The sequence below is a fragment of the Onychomys torridus genome, chromosome 4 (genome assembly GCF_903995425.1).
Source record: "Onychomys torridus chromosome 4, mOncTor1.1, whole genome shotgun sequence".
Lineage (NCBI taxonomy): Eukaryota > Metazoa > Chordata > Mammalia > Rodentia > Cricetidae > Onychomys > Onychomys torridus.
The window spans coordinates 149,343,416-149,356,940 of NC_050446.1; the positions used below are offsets into that span (position 1 = coordinate 149,343,416).

The 13,525-nt window shown below is 42.2% G+C and overlaps 2 protein-coding genes and 1 non-coding gene across 5 annotated transcripts in view; 1 reads left to right on the forward strand and 2 right to left on the reverse strand.

Annotated features, from left to right (window-relative positions):
* Window positions 1–97: 97 nt before the first annotated feature.
* On the reverse strand, window positions 98–1,528 carry Smim26 (small integral membrane protein 26). The gene is made up of 2 exons (XM_036185591.1): window positions 1,352–1,528; window positions 98–561 (listed from the first exon to the last, which is right to left on the reverse strand). The coding sequence occupies exons 1-2, from the start codon at window positions 1,464–1,466 to the stop codon at window positions 365–367; spliced, it is 312 nt and encodes a 103-aa protein (XP_036041484.1). The 5' UTR covers window positions 1,467–1,528; the 3' UTR covers window positions 98–364.
* Window positions 1,529–3,587: 2,059 nt separating this feature from the next.
* Sec23b (SEC23 homolog B, COPII coat complex component) overlaps window positions 3,588–13,525 on the reverse strand; it is a 43,674-nt gene continuing 33,736 nt past the window's right edge. For 2 of the 3 annotated variants that reach the window (XM_036185234.1, XM_036185235.1), the window contains exons 17-20: window positions 12,759–12,845; window positions 12,348–12,503; window positions 11,403–11,468; window positions 3,588–4,036 (exon numbers count right to left, since the gene is read on the reverse strand). In XM_036185234.1, the coding sequence (XP_036041127.1) occupies window positions 3,947–4,036; window positions 11,403–11,468; window positions 12,348–12,503; window positions 12,759–12,845 (399 nt within the window). In that variant the 3' untranslated portion in view covers window positions 3,588–3,946. Of the gene's footprint in view, window positions 4,037–5,437; window positions 5,608–11,402; window positions 11,469–12,347; window positions 12,504–12,758; window positions 12,846–13,525 lie in introns of those variants that run through there. The other variant, XM_036185236.1, reaches the window with a different exon arrangement.
* On the forward strand, window positions 5,680–5,752 carry Trnaa-agc. Its single transcript has one exon. It is a non-coding gene; the product is annotated as a tRNA-Ala (tRNA).

Below are 13,525 nucleotides of genomic sequence, written 5' to 3' on the forward strand. Positions count from 1 at the left end.
GGTAATGGCTGACACTTTTATTCCCAGCACTCAGGAGGCAGAGGCAGGCAGATCTGTGAGTTCAAGGCCAGCTTGGGCTACAGAGTAAGTTCCAGGAAAGGCACCAAAGCTACACACAGAAACCCTGTCTCAAACAACAACAAAAACGTAATGGTTTATATCAACCTTTCAGCCATGTAAACATAGAAGACTGCCTCTTGAATTTATGTGTTCAGTTCCCCCCAAGAATTCACTTGTTGCACATTAGTGATTATATTTTGTAAAATCAAAACAAATACATTCTTTCCACAAAAATGAAATGGAAAAAATCAGGGCATTTATCAAGTACTGAGCCAAGTCCTTGTTTTCCGAATTCAGTGGCCGATCAAGATTCTGGTCCAGGCCCACCGGTCCATGACCGCAGATAGTCCACAATCCTTTGAGTAACTGGAACAGAATTTTCTGAATACTTTACATATGTTTTCACAAAAAGCCCTTCAACAGGCTCATTTATTTCCTTTTCTAGGTTGGACACAGGCGATTCATTCCTTGAGTCATCATCCTTTGGCTCTGCTCCTTCACCTTAAAAACAGAAAAGAGCCTCAATTACTACTAACTTAGACACCAGTCATTAAAGTCTTGGGCATAATACATGGTATGGTTATGCATATCGGATGTCTATTGCCATTATCTTTCTTTCAGAAAGAAAAAGCAGAGGCAAAAACCGTCATACGTGATGACCGTGTGAACTTTCAAACCACTAACAATCTTCCTGACCAAGTAGAATTTCCAGTTTTTACACAATGGCTTTATTGGGATATAGCTAACATATCATACAAATTCCTTTCACAAAGCACAATTCAGTGGCTTTTAGTCTGTTCGGTCTGGGCAATCCAGCACAACTGATTTAGAGTATTTTCAGCCACTAACGATTACAACTGACTTTCGGGCTCCTTCGATTTCCAGGACGTATTTGAAGGTTTAGGGAATTCCTTCACCCAATAACTGGGATGATTTTAATACTTCTCGGTTGCTGTTAAGGCCTTAAACTGCTTGCTCGCCATAAGCGACAGGGTCTCAAGAAAATGAGCAGCATTCGGGCCACTGTCCGAGACTCTGGGATCCACCAGCCACTTAAGTGAACATGGGGACAGTGTTAGTCAATCAATATATAAGGTCCAGGTGACAATACTTAATAGTTCCTGGAGGAGTCTTGCTCTTTGCAGATTCCATCGCCGCAAATTATCTAAGTACCCGTTTGCAGCAGTTTTGCATTACCCCAGGGTTCAAGCACTGGAGGTCGCTTCGGTGACACCCAGGGCGATGAGCGGGAAGCGGCGGCTACGAGGCCGATCTCGCGGGGGGACCCTACCTGACGCCTTCTGGTTCCGTGTCATAAAAATCGCCGAGCCCAGCACTGACCAGGCGCCGATTGCGTAGACCACAGACATCCGCCGGTACCACAAGGTAGCCTGGTCAGGACGCATGGCTCCATAAGGGAGAAGTTTGCGTGGAGGGAGCCCTTCCAATCAGTGTGTCCCAGCGGCCACCAATAGGTAGCCAGCCCTAGCTACTTCCTGTTCCGCCGCGATGCATTTAGGGACTCGTAGTCCACAGTTAATCCAGGATAGGACGGAAGGCTTTAATCTAGGGAACCATAGTTTAGGCGCTCAGCTGCCAGCTGGCGACTACTCTGTATATTCTATGTGATGGGGAGCAGATGGCGACTTGAACTTCCTCACTTGCAAAGTTGTAATCCCTGCCCTCCGTATGTTGGACGGTATTTGAAATGGCAACTCCAACTTTCTTTAACGGCTGTCACATTTTGGAAGACAGTGTCTGCAACTTGCTTTTCTCCAATGTACCTCTCTAGAACTCTAGGTCCAATTCTTTGGGGCTCCCTTGGTCCTTTCCCAATTGCACTCAATCGCCCACCACTGCGGCTTTTCTTCCTATTGGCTTTCATCTTCCTTCATACAAAGATCTTAAAAAATAAAGGCCTTCGATTTCATCGACTGCTTTTCTTATGCATACACTTCTTCCAGGCATAATTTGTCTGCATGCCAGTAGACTGAATAATCCGAGAACAAGCCTGAGGCGTTTACCAGGAGTGGGCTGGGTAACCTGCTTTGACTGTTTCAGCCCTCCCCAAATTTGACTTCTAAAGCAATTGACACCATTGACCCTGCATGCTTCTTTGGTGGCTTCAAAAACATTTTCCCTCTTATCTTCCAGGGTTCCTTTTACATTTATGTATGTAGTTGAAAATTACATAAAAATATCCTCTAGAAAAGGAAATATTATATAAACTCTTTAATTTAAAATATAACTGTTACACAGTAAATGCTTCTAAAGCACAGAGCAGAGATAAAGGAGCACAAATATGAACTCAAAAGGCAGAAAACTAAAATCAGTCCGGTTGGCCTAACATCCACTTCATGGTTCTCTTTCAATCTCTACTTAGGACTCACTTTCTTCTTCCCTTTGGGGCTGGCAAGATGGCTCAGTATGTGAGGGCTTTGTTGCCAAGACTGATGGCCTGAGTTTTATTTCTGGAACCCACAAGGTGGAAGATGAGAACCAACTTCTGTACAATGTCCCCTCATCTCCATGAGCATGCATGTTCTCCCCCCCACACACACCTTTCCCTCCCTCCCTCCCTCCATTAAACACACACATATCAGTGTTAAAAAGGAAAGTGATGTTGATCATCTGGAAAGTTTTCCTCCAAGTGGCCTGAGAAATGACTGATAAACCGCTGTAGGAACAAGGGGGGGGGGGGGGGGGGGGGACAGCACTACCTTGGCCCCAGCATGAACAATAGATATTTACATCATCACAACTGGACAAATGCTTCCTTTAGATTTTACAATCCACTTCCACATGAAAAACAGAATGATGGCTAGAGGTTAGAACATACATTATATAAGTCTTGATAATATAAAAATAAAAGTACAGCTAACAAAAACTAGAGGGTAGGGAGGAATTTCTTAACATCCTCATGGAACAAAAGCAGGAACTGAAGGACAGTGGCTAAAACCAAATACGTCACCAACAAAACACATGGAAGAGAAGGCGGTACACGGTCACTTCTGAAGAACTGGCCTGGGTTCAGGAAATGGAGGGTATTTACTTAGTCTAAGCTCTTTAGGATAAAGGTTTTATTTTGACGTGTGTGTGTGTGTGTGTGTGTGTGTGTGTGTGTGTGTAAAATTTTTTATTAAAAACAGAACTCATTCCAGGTAGTTTGTTCGGTGTCCAGGATAAATGTAGCATTACTCCGTTAAAGCCTCTTAGGGCCATCAGCGATCTCTTGAGGTCTACCTGGGCTGGACTGTTGACATGGCAGTGACCAGTGAATCAGGGGGGTGCCCTGCAAACCACACCGACAAAGATCTTGCTTCACACATTTCATACAATAGTTCCTCAACATTTAGATGATGAAGATCAAAGTCAGAAAACAGCCCTTGAGGAACACCCACCCCCCAGATACATACATCCTCTCTCTCTCTCTCTCTCTCTCTCTCTCTCTCTCTCTCTCTCTCACACACACACACACACACACACACACACACACACACACACACACAGAGATAAAGTCTGCATGATTATTTTGGTCAATGGTCTTCTCATCCAGATTTATTTCCTTTATGATCATTAAGGCTCACTTAAACAAGCAGCCAAAAATACATAAACTCTGATTTTATAAAGACTCTAAAACATTAAGGTACAAAAAGTAAACATCTACAATTAGCGAACATTTATGACCTTATACAATTTCATGTGTAGGAAAACAGACAGAGAAGGAACACAAATAAATTATAACCTGAAGACATACATATAAAAAAATTCCTTGGATTATTTATTAGAATCTTCCAGAAAGGTGACAGGAATGTTGCTAAGGTGATATCAACGGTGTGAGCAGAGTCTGACAGTGCTGTCCTCCACTGCTGAGCTGCACTGTCAGTTAAGAGGCACTGGACACAGCCAGCTTCTTCAAGTGATCCATGAATACCTGCAGGCTGACATCGTCCGTTAGGATGGGCGCTCCAGTTTCCTGAAAGATGACCACAAAGGCTTACTGACGAAGACCTCAACAGCCATTCAGGATCCCCAGCTGCCTGGTGCCTTCTGCCTGGGGCATCCATGGGTACCACCTTTGTTCCTCACCACCCTGTCCTCTGTCTGGCTAATTCCACTCATCAGAAGCATGCTTTTCTCTAAACTCCTTCCTGAGATCTGGTATGCCTGCCCACTGCCAACAGTCTATGAGTATATGGCTGCCTATTTCATCCCTTCCCAGGGTCCTTCAGACCCGTCTCAAACCATCCAGAGCTCCCACCAGCTGTGAGCCCTCTGAGGCCTGTATACCACCCCCTCTGTGGCACACCACTGCCAGCACCATACCTATCTCCAAAGTGCTGTACTATAACGGAAAAAGGTGTCACGGGCAAGTGAATGAGTGACACCACCAACAGATGCTATTTGTAACATCATAAACACGATTTAAGTAATGCTCTGGGTGAAAAGACTGGGTAGAAAGGGCAGTTTGCAGCAAGATCTCAGATTTGTAAAGAAACAACATATGTACATCATGAAATATTTAGTTTTTATTACCTAGGAAGTAGCTAGGAAGAGTGGTTATAGGTAATTTATTTCTTTCTTCTCTAAAATTCAGTAATCTTGAGCAAAAAGCTATGATGTTACAGGTATGACAATTCCAAATATAACACCACAGTCACAGACACAAACTAGTTGTTACACTGCACTACCTAAGCAATGCCTTTATGACTGTCATTGCAAAGAAATTACTAGAGACACAGAAGGACATAACTTACGGTAAATGGGCCAACACACTAAGTACACATCAAACAGGGGTGCAAGGCAGGTGAGGAACAACTAACAGAAGTGAAGACGAGTCACAGATAAGCCAGAGCTGGGGCTGGAAAATTCATTCACAAACCGGTAGAACAACAGAGAACTGGTAAGGATATATGAGAACTCAGTGATGCCACCAACTGTAACAGGATCCAATTAACACTGATTGATAGGTCAGTCCACCAAATAGCTGCACAACAGTCTTTCTTTTCAAGTGACCATGGAATGGAAACCAAGACAGATCATGTCCCAGATCACAAAACAAACTTCAACAAGTATACGAGAACTGAAATCATACCAAGTGTGTTCCCAATCAAAATGGAATCTACAGAGAAATCAGTAACAAGAAATGAGGAAAACGCTGCACAGATAAATACAATCAACACGCACTGAAACTTGGGAGCCACAGCTTTGGCAGTGCTGACCGGGAACAACACTAATGAAAAGGGGGACAGCCTCACACTGACAAGTTTTCATTCATTTATTTTCATTCCTTACTTATTTCCTTGTATAGGTAGGTGTTTTACCTGCACGCATGTCTGTGTACCATGAGCATGCAGTGCCCTTGGTGGCCAGAAGAGGGCACTGGATCCCATAGGACTGGAGTTAAGGATGGTTGTGACCCACCATATGGGCGCTGGGAACCAAAGTGGGATTCTCCTGAAGAGCAGTCAGTGCTCTTCACCACTGAGCCATCTCTCCAGGCCCACACCCCAACAATCTAAGCTCTAGCTTCCGAGTAAAAGACATCTAAAGCAAACAGAAGGAGGTAACAACAAATACAACAGAAGTCAATTGGGTTGAAAATAAAGAGATAGGGGGTTGGGGATTTAGCTCAGTGGTAGAGCGTTTGCCTAGCAAGCACAAGGCCCTGGGTTCGATCCTCAGCTCCAAAAAAAAAAAAAAAATAAGAAAAGAAAGAGATAATTTTAAAAGTCAGTGAAATTAAGCACTGGTACTATGAGAGCCAAAGTTACCTTTAAGTTTTAATTACTATGCCTAAGAGATCCATGAGACAAAAATGTTTCGATTTGCAAGCCTCCTGCCCAAGCCTGAAATGCTGGAGACTATTCTTTATGGGAGATAACAATGTTTTCACTCCCCTAAACAAGTTTGTTTGAGCCATCTGCACCAGATGTGCTCGATCACATGTGGGCAGGAGGTTCTTGGGCAGGAAATACATCAGGATGTATGCTTGCCCCTGAGTGGATGTAGGCTGGAGGCATGTCAGGATATATGCTTGCCCCTGACTGGACCTCATGAGAAATGCAATGAAGGGCTTCTTAAGCACTTGCTATACTTGATTCTGGGCCACTTCCTGGAAACCTAGAGATGGACCTGACCAGAATCCATCCCCCTAGTCAACATTTAGTTAAAACTTGCTTCAAATTTGGCTTTAAATTGTGATAGTGGTCTTATCCTCAACTGGTGGGATTAACAGTACTTTTTTTTTCTTTTTTTCCCCAGAGCTGAGGACCAAACCCAGGGCCTTGCACTTGCCTGGCAAGCGCTCTACCACTGAGCTAAATCCCCAGCCCCCAACAGTACTTTTGAAGATAAGTAAACTTCCAAACTTCTAGCAACACAGGGAAGAAGATGAAACTTACTAACATAAAGAATGAAGCTGAGCCTGGCGGTGGTGGCGCACATCTGTAATCCCAGCACTCGGGAGGCAGAGGCAGGTGGATCTCTGTGAGTTCGAGGCCAGCCTGGTCTACAAAGCTAGTCCAGGACAGGCTCCAAAGCTACAGAGAAACCCTGTCTCGAAAAATCAAAACAAAGAATGAAGCTGAGAGGTCTACAGACATCTAAAGAATTATCAGAGTGTGTGTGTGTGTGTGTGTGTGTGTGTGTCTGTGTGTCTGTGTGTCTGTGTGTATGTCTGTGTGTGTGTGTATGTCTGTGTGTGTGTATGTCTGTGTGTGTGTATGTCTGTGTGTGTGTGTGTCTGTGTGTGTATATGTCTGTGTGTGTATGTGTGTGTATGTCTGTGTGTGTATGTGTGTGTGTGTATGTGTGTGTGTGTATGTGTGTGTGTGTATGTCTGTGTGTATGTCTGTGTGTATATGTCTGTGTGTGTATGTCTGTGTGTGTGTGTATGTCTGTGTGTGTATGTCTGTGTGTGTGTGTGTGTGTTTGATAGCTCAACAAAATAACTCCTCAAAGCACACAACTGACAAATTACTCAATATGGAAAAGATAATTTGAATATCCCTGTAATAATTATAGAAAGTGAAATTAGCAATGTAAAAGAAATCTCTATGCACTGATGGTTTCACTGGAAAATTCCAGCAAATTTCTCAGGAATTAATCCCCAATACAGGCATGATGGCACATGACTTTAATCCCAGCACTCAAGAGGCAGAGGGAGGCAAATCTCTGTGAGTTCAAGACCAGCCTGGTCTACAAAGACAGCTCTAGGCCAGACAGAACTATACAGTGAGACCCTGTCTCAAAAAAGGAGGAAAAAAAAAAAAAAAAAAAAGCTGGGCAGTGACAGCTTATGCCTTTAATTCCAGCATCGGGAGGCAGAGGTAGGCAGATCTCTGAGTTTGAGGCTGGCCTGGACTATAGAGCAAGTTTCAGAACAGCCAGGGCTACACAGAAGAAAAGAAAAAAAACAGAGAGGGGGGGGGATTGGCTTAATATTCAAAAATATCAATATAATCCGCCTTAGTAAAAGGCTTAGAAAGGAAAAAATTTTTTAAAAAAAGAAAAGTCATGATTATACCAAAGAATACATTTAAAGATACTTCAATATTCGACACTCACAACAAAGACTCTCAGAAAAATAACCAATAGAGAGGCCTTCCAGAATTTGATAAAGAGGTCTAGAAAAGCCTGCAGCTACTATTGTACTCAGTGGTGAAAGGCAGAATGCTTGTCCCATAAGCTTGCAGTCTCGGGAGGAATGTCCTGGTACTAGCAGTCCTCACTACAAGAGGAGACAAGTCATTCCAACCAAAAGAGAGATAAAACCACCCTACTTGCAGACAACACGCCGAAGACAATCTCAAGAAACCACTGACAGTTCCCAGTACACAAGATGAGTGTATACCATGTTTGTTTTTCTATGTATTATCAATGAAATCAGACATTAAAATTAAAAATAAAACACTGCAAGGAATACAGAACACCAGTAATCTCAGGACCCAGGAGGCCAAGGCAGGAAGAGTCCAAGGTCAGCTGTACAACTACCTGAGTTCTGCTTCAAAACAAAATAAAGTAAGTAAAAAAATGGGAGACTCCATTCACAACTACCTTTTAAAATGGAAATACATATATATTTCCATATAACATCCATTCACATATATATTGAAAAAACGGGATCAAGAGATTTAGTACAAGGAGAGTCATACCAAGTTCACCGTCAAATTATCTTCAAATGGGCTTAATGAAATGCTTATAAAACTTCTACTAGTATATTTAAAGACATAAACAGGATTATTCTAAAATTCATAAAGAAAAGCAAAAGAACTAGAATAAGACAGGTTTTTTTTTTGTTTTTTTTTCAAAAGAAGAAAGTGAAAAGAATATAGTCTGTGGTTTCAAAGCTCTGGTATTGGTATTGGGATATCAGCACAGATCAGTAAAACAGAATAGAAAACCAAGAAATGGAATCACTCCTATATCCTACTATGACCTTTGACAAAGATACAAGAGCAATCCTAGAAACAGCCTTTTCCATATATGATACCAAAGCAATTAGATATTCATGTGTAGAAGATATCACCAGCTACCTTCACACAAAAAAAATTCATCAAAACTGGCCATGGTGACTCACACCTTTACTCCCAGCACTTGGAAGGTAGAGATAGGTGGATTTCTGTGAGTTCAAGAACAGCCAGAGAAGAGAGACTATGAAGACAGACTCCTGTCTCAAAATAATAATAATAAAAATAATAAATAAATCAAAATGAATTATTGCCTAAAATGCAACATAAAACTATTTTTAAAAGACTATTGGGGAAAGAAAGGAAAACAAGAAAATCTTTAGGATCTGTGGTCATCTGGATGAGAATGACCCATAGGCTCACATCTGAATTCTTAGTCTGCAATTGCTGGCAGTATGGGGAGGGTCCGGACGTGCGGAGTTGTTGGAGGAGGTATGTAACTGGCTTCCTATCTGCACAACAAGATGTGAGCTCTCACCTACTGCTGCCACCATGCCTTTGTTCCACCACCCAGGCTAGCCTTGAACTCACAGAGATCCGCCTGCCTTTGCCTCCCAAGTGCTGGGATTAAAGGTGTGCGCCACCACTGGCCAGAAAATGCTTTCTTTTATAAGTTGCTTTGATCATGGTGTTTTGTGACAAAAAATACAAAAGTAACTAGACAGGATCTAAGACTAGAAAGGGGGTTCTTAAACTTTCCACCAAAAGCAGGAAAAATGGATGAGTAAACTATGTAAACATTTAAAACTTCTGCTTTGTAAAGAATGGCTAAGTTACAAATAAAAGTACTTACAAGTGACACACCTGAAAAAGGAGTAGCATCTAGGACACATAAAGAACCCTCAGTCTCAGCCAGATGGTGATGGTGCATGCTTTTAATCCCAGCACTTGGGAGGCAGAGAGAGAGAGGTCTCTGTGAATTCCATGCCAGCCTGGTCTACAGAGTGAGTTTCAAGAGAGCCAGGGCTATGCAGTGGAACCCTTAGTCTCAACAACAGTAGGAAAGCAAATGATCTGATTAGACCACAAATGATACAGACACACTTCAGAAGATAAATAGATGGCACATACGCCACTCATGTTGAACAACAAAAGATGCCCAACATCATCAGTCATTAGAAAAATATAAATTAAAGCCAGTGATGGCTGAGTTAGGGCACACACCTAGAATGCCAGCATACTAAAGGCTGAGGTATGAAAATCACAGTATGAGGCCTTTGTCTCAAATAACCAAGAGCTGGAGATGCAGCTCAGTGGTACAGAGCTGACATATTATAGAGGCCCTGGTTCAACCTCTGGCACTGAAAAGAAAATACCCAAAATGACAAGAGCACTAGACAGCTACATGAATAGCCAAAATACAACACCAAATACTGGCAACAAAACTACATCACTGCATCCCCACTGCTAGTAGAAGAGTGTAGCTGCTCTCCAAAAGTGTGACAGTTTCTTTAAAACACTAAACACACAACTATCACAGAATCTATCAAATATACTCCTGTGCCTCTATCTCAAAGAAATGAAGTCCTGTTCAAATAAAACCTGTATTTAATTGTTTATAGCAATTTTATTCCTAAGATCTCAAAACCACAAACACCCTAGATGTCCTTAAATAGATGCATGACCAAACAAAGTGTGATATGTGTACTCATACTGTGGATTATTACTCTGCAAATTGAAAGGAATGTATTATTAACAAACATAATGGCATGGAGCAATCTATAGATAATTACACTTGAGTGAAAAAAACAACACCTAATCTACTGTATGACCTTATATTTAGTGGTTATGTGTGTGTGTGTGTGCGTGTGTGCGCGTGTGCGTGCGTGTATGTGTGTGTGTGTGTGTGTGTGTGTGTGTGTGTGTACACGTGTATGTGTGTTGCTAAGATAGAACCCAGGAATTTATGCATGCTAAGCAAGTGTTCTACCACTGGCCCACTGGCCTATATTCCTAGCCCTACCTAACAGTCTGAATAATGAATATATATGGAAACGCTGAGCAGATTTGTAAGTGCCAAATGTTGAGGATGGGGGAGGGTGGTAATGGTTATGAGAGGCAATATGAGAGATCATCATAGTGATGAAAATTTCTTTGTCACTGACAATATCCTGAATACTATACTGAATTATTATTTTTCAGAATGTAACCATTAATTTAAAAATTAGTTACAGGAGATCTCTTGGTGTTTATTATGATTTGATTGTCATGAGACAGGGCCTTACTAGCCCTGGCTATCCTGGAACTCAGAGATCCACCTGCTCTGTCTGCTGGGCACTGGAATTAAAGACATGTGCCACATGCTCAACTTTTTGTATTCTTTCTTTCTTTCTTTTTTTTTTTTTTTTTTTGTATGTGAGCTGAGGATCAAACCCAGGGCCTTGCGCTTGCTGCGCTCTACCACTGAGCTAAATCCCCAACCCCTGTATTATTTCTTATAACTGCAAATAAACTTACAGTTATCTCAAAAACCAAGTATAATCTAAAACATTTTAAGAATCATTGAAAGAAAAACAAAAACAAATTCAGAGAATGATTAGGCAAAGGAGCAAGGCTGAAAGTGAAGAGAAAATAGGTCAATAAGGAGCAGGAGATGCCCTGTAGGCAAAAGAAAGGACTTAATACCATCCTCCTCGTGCATGAAGAGAGGTGCAGAGGTCACAGTGGTGCATGCTGCCTCTGGCACAGTAAGTAAGCTCTGAGTGAAAGACTCATACAGGTAGTACCCTATTCCCACCCATAACAGAACTTTGCAGCCCACACCCCACCACAGTCATTCTGTCTGAACCAAAACAGGTTCAATTTATAGGCTCAAACAAGCTTTAAATGAAAGCAACTTGACCTTCTTCCCAGAAACCCAGCAATTCTTACCTGTCCCCAAGCATACAAGTTATTGTGTGTCTGAGACGGATTAACTTTAGACAACAGGAATCGAGCCTTTAAAAATAAAAAGATTTTAAAAATTAAAAGTAGTATCAGTGTACAAAAAGTAAAGATTTTATATTATTTGTTTAAATTGATTTCTTTTATCTTTCTCTTTCTCTCTCTCTCCCTCCCTCTCTCTCTCTCTCTCTCTCTCTCTCTCTCTCTCTCTCTCTCTCTCTTTTTTTTTCTGTTTAGAAATCTATTGCTTTTATCTTAAGTCCACTGGCTCCCCATCTACCAAATGATCCAGACATACTGACAGTCTTATACTTTCATATTAGTACATTCATTTAACAAGAAGTCACCACTAGGCATAGTGAGGCACACATTTGGTAGTTTGAATATAACTGGTCCCCATAAGCTCATAGGGAGTGGCACTATTAGGAGTGTGGCCTTGTTGAAGGAAGTGTGTCACTGTAGGGACAGGCTTTGAGGTCGCCTATGCTCAAGCTATGCCTAATTCAGTTCACTTCTTGTTGCTTGTGGATCAATATGTAGCTCCTTCTCCAGCACCATGTCTGCCTGCATGCCGCCATGTCTCACCATGATGATGATGGACTAAAACTCTGAACTGTAAGCCACCCAATTAAATTTTTTTCCTTTATAAGAATTGTCATGGTCATAGTGTCTCTTCACAGCAATAGAGCACTCACTAAGACACATAGGAAACTTATGTATAGGATCATGAGTTTGAGACCAACCTGCACTACACAGTAAGTCTCAGGCCAGCCTGGAAGTAAAATAAACAACTAAATCTAAACAAAAATCATAGCTGAAAGAATACGTGTATTAAATTTATGCCACCACATAAAATTATAACCATTAATATCCATAAAATAAGTCATCACACAATAAAAAAAATCTATTAGAGCTAGAATGGGGCCCACCCACCTGACTGCCACCGTGCTCTGTGTTAATATAACGTGGCATTGGGAAGCGTGCTTGCAGAATTTCTTGCGCATCATCCAGTGGTGCCTGCAGAAGGTGCTTGAAGTTTTCATACTCAGGCATGTCCTGGTATCCAGCTTTCCGCCACTGGGCTATGGTCTACACCAAAACAAAGCAACCAAAACTGCTGTTGAAGCGCTGACAGCAACCTTCACCAACACTTGTGACATTCTTCCACTAGCACCATGCAAAACAGGCTGCTAGTGAAGAAGTCTGTGATGTTGGAAAGAGAAATAACTCCCCCAGCTGTCCTCTGACCATAGGTTCACACACATACACACAGTAAATCGAAGTAAATAAAAGGAAAATAAAACACAACAGGAGTCAAGAGAGAAACTGATGATATCATCTTACCTCACCGAGATAAATGACAATTTGGAAGAAAGTATCCATCAGCAGAATTCGGTCAGCTAGAATGCTGCTGCTGTCCAGGAGTACAGGCTATGGAAGAGAAGAGATGGCACTGGTCTTCCCTCTCTACACAACAACCACTCCAGCCCCACATGCACATCCACAAAACAGCAAGGGAGCGATTTACAAACGGTTCCAGCACAGGGCTGCCCCTCTTCACACATTGCTACATTCCACTCCCCAAACTGACAGCTCTAAATCTCAGTTTTGTAGACGACACAGGCCACTGACACTCCTTCATCAACCGGGGACAGAAACTGAGGCTAGCTTGTGGTCCAGAAGCCAGAACATAACAAGAGCTTTCTCTCTTCTGTTCCAGAACTACTGTTTGTTTGTCTGTCCGTCTGTCTTTTTTTTTTTTCCAGACAGTGTTTCTCTGTGTAGCTCTGGCTGTCCTGGATCTCACTCTGTAGACCAGGGTGGCCTCAAACTCACGGAGATCCACCCCTGCCTCCCGAGTGCTGGGACTAAAAGTGTGCGCTACCGCCACCTGACCAGAACTACACTTAGTCAACTGATCTTTTTTCAACTACTGCAGCTACAGCTAGAATGAACAAGAATCCTTGTATGAGGGCTGGAGAGATGGCTCAGAGGTTAAGAGCACTGGCTGCTCTTCCAGAGGCCTTGAGTTCAATTCCCAGCAACCACACGGTGGCTGCTCATAACCATCTGTAATGAGATCTGATGCCCTCTTCTGGCCTACAGGGATA

Excerpts from the sequence above, each read along its gene's own strand:
- Smim26 (XM_036185591.1), bottom strand. The coding sequence starts at position 1,466 with ATGCGTCCTGACCAGGCTACCTTGTGGTACCGGCGGATGTCTGTGGTC. Across the intron at positions 562-1,351 it reads ACGGAACCAGAAGGCGTCAG|GTGAAGGAGCAGAGCCAAAG; the intron begins GTAGGGTCCCCC and ends TCTGTTTTTAAG.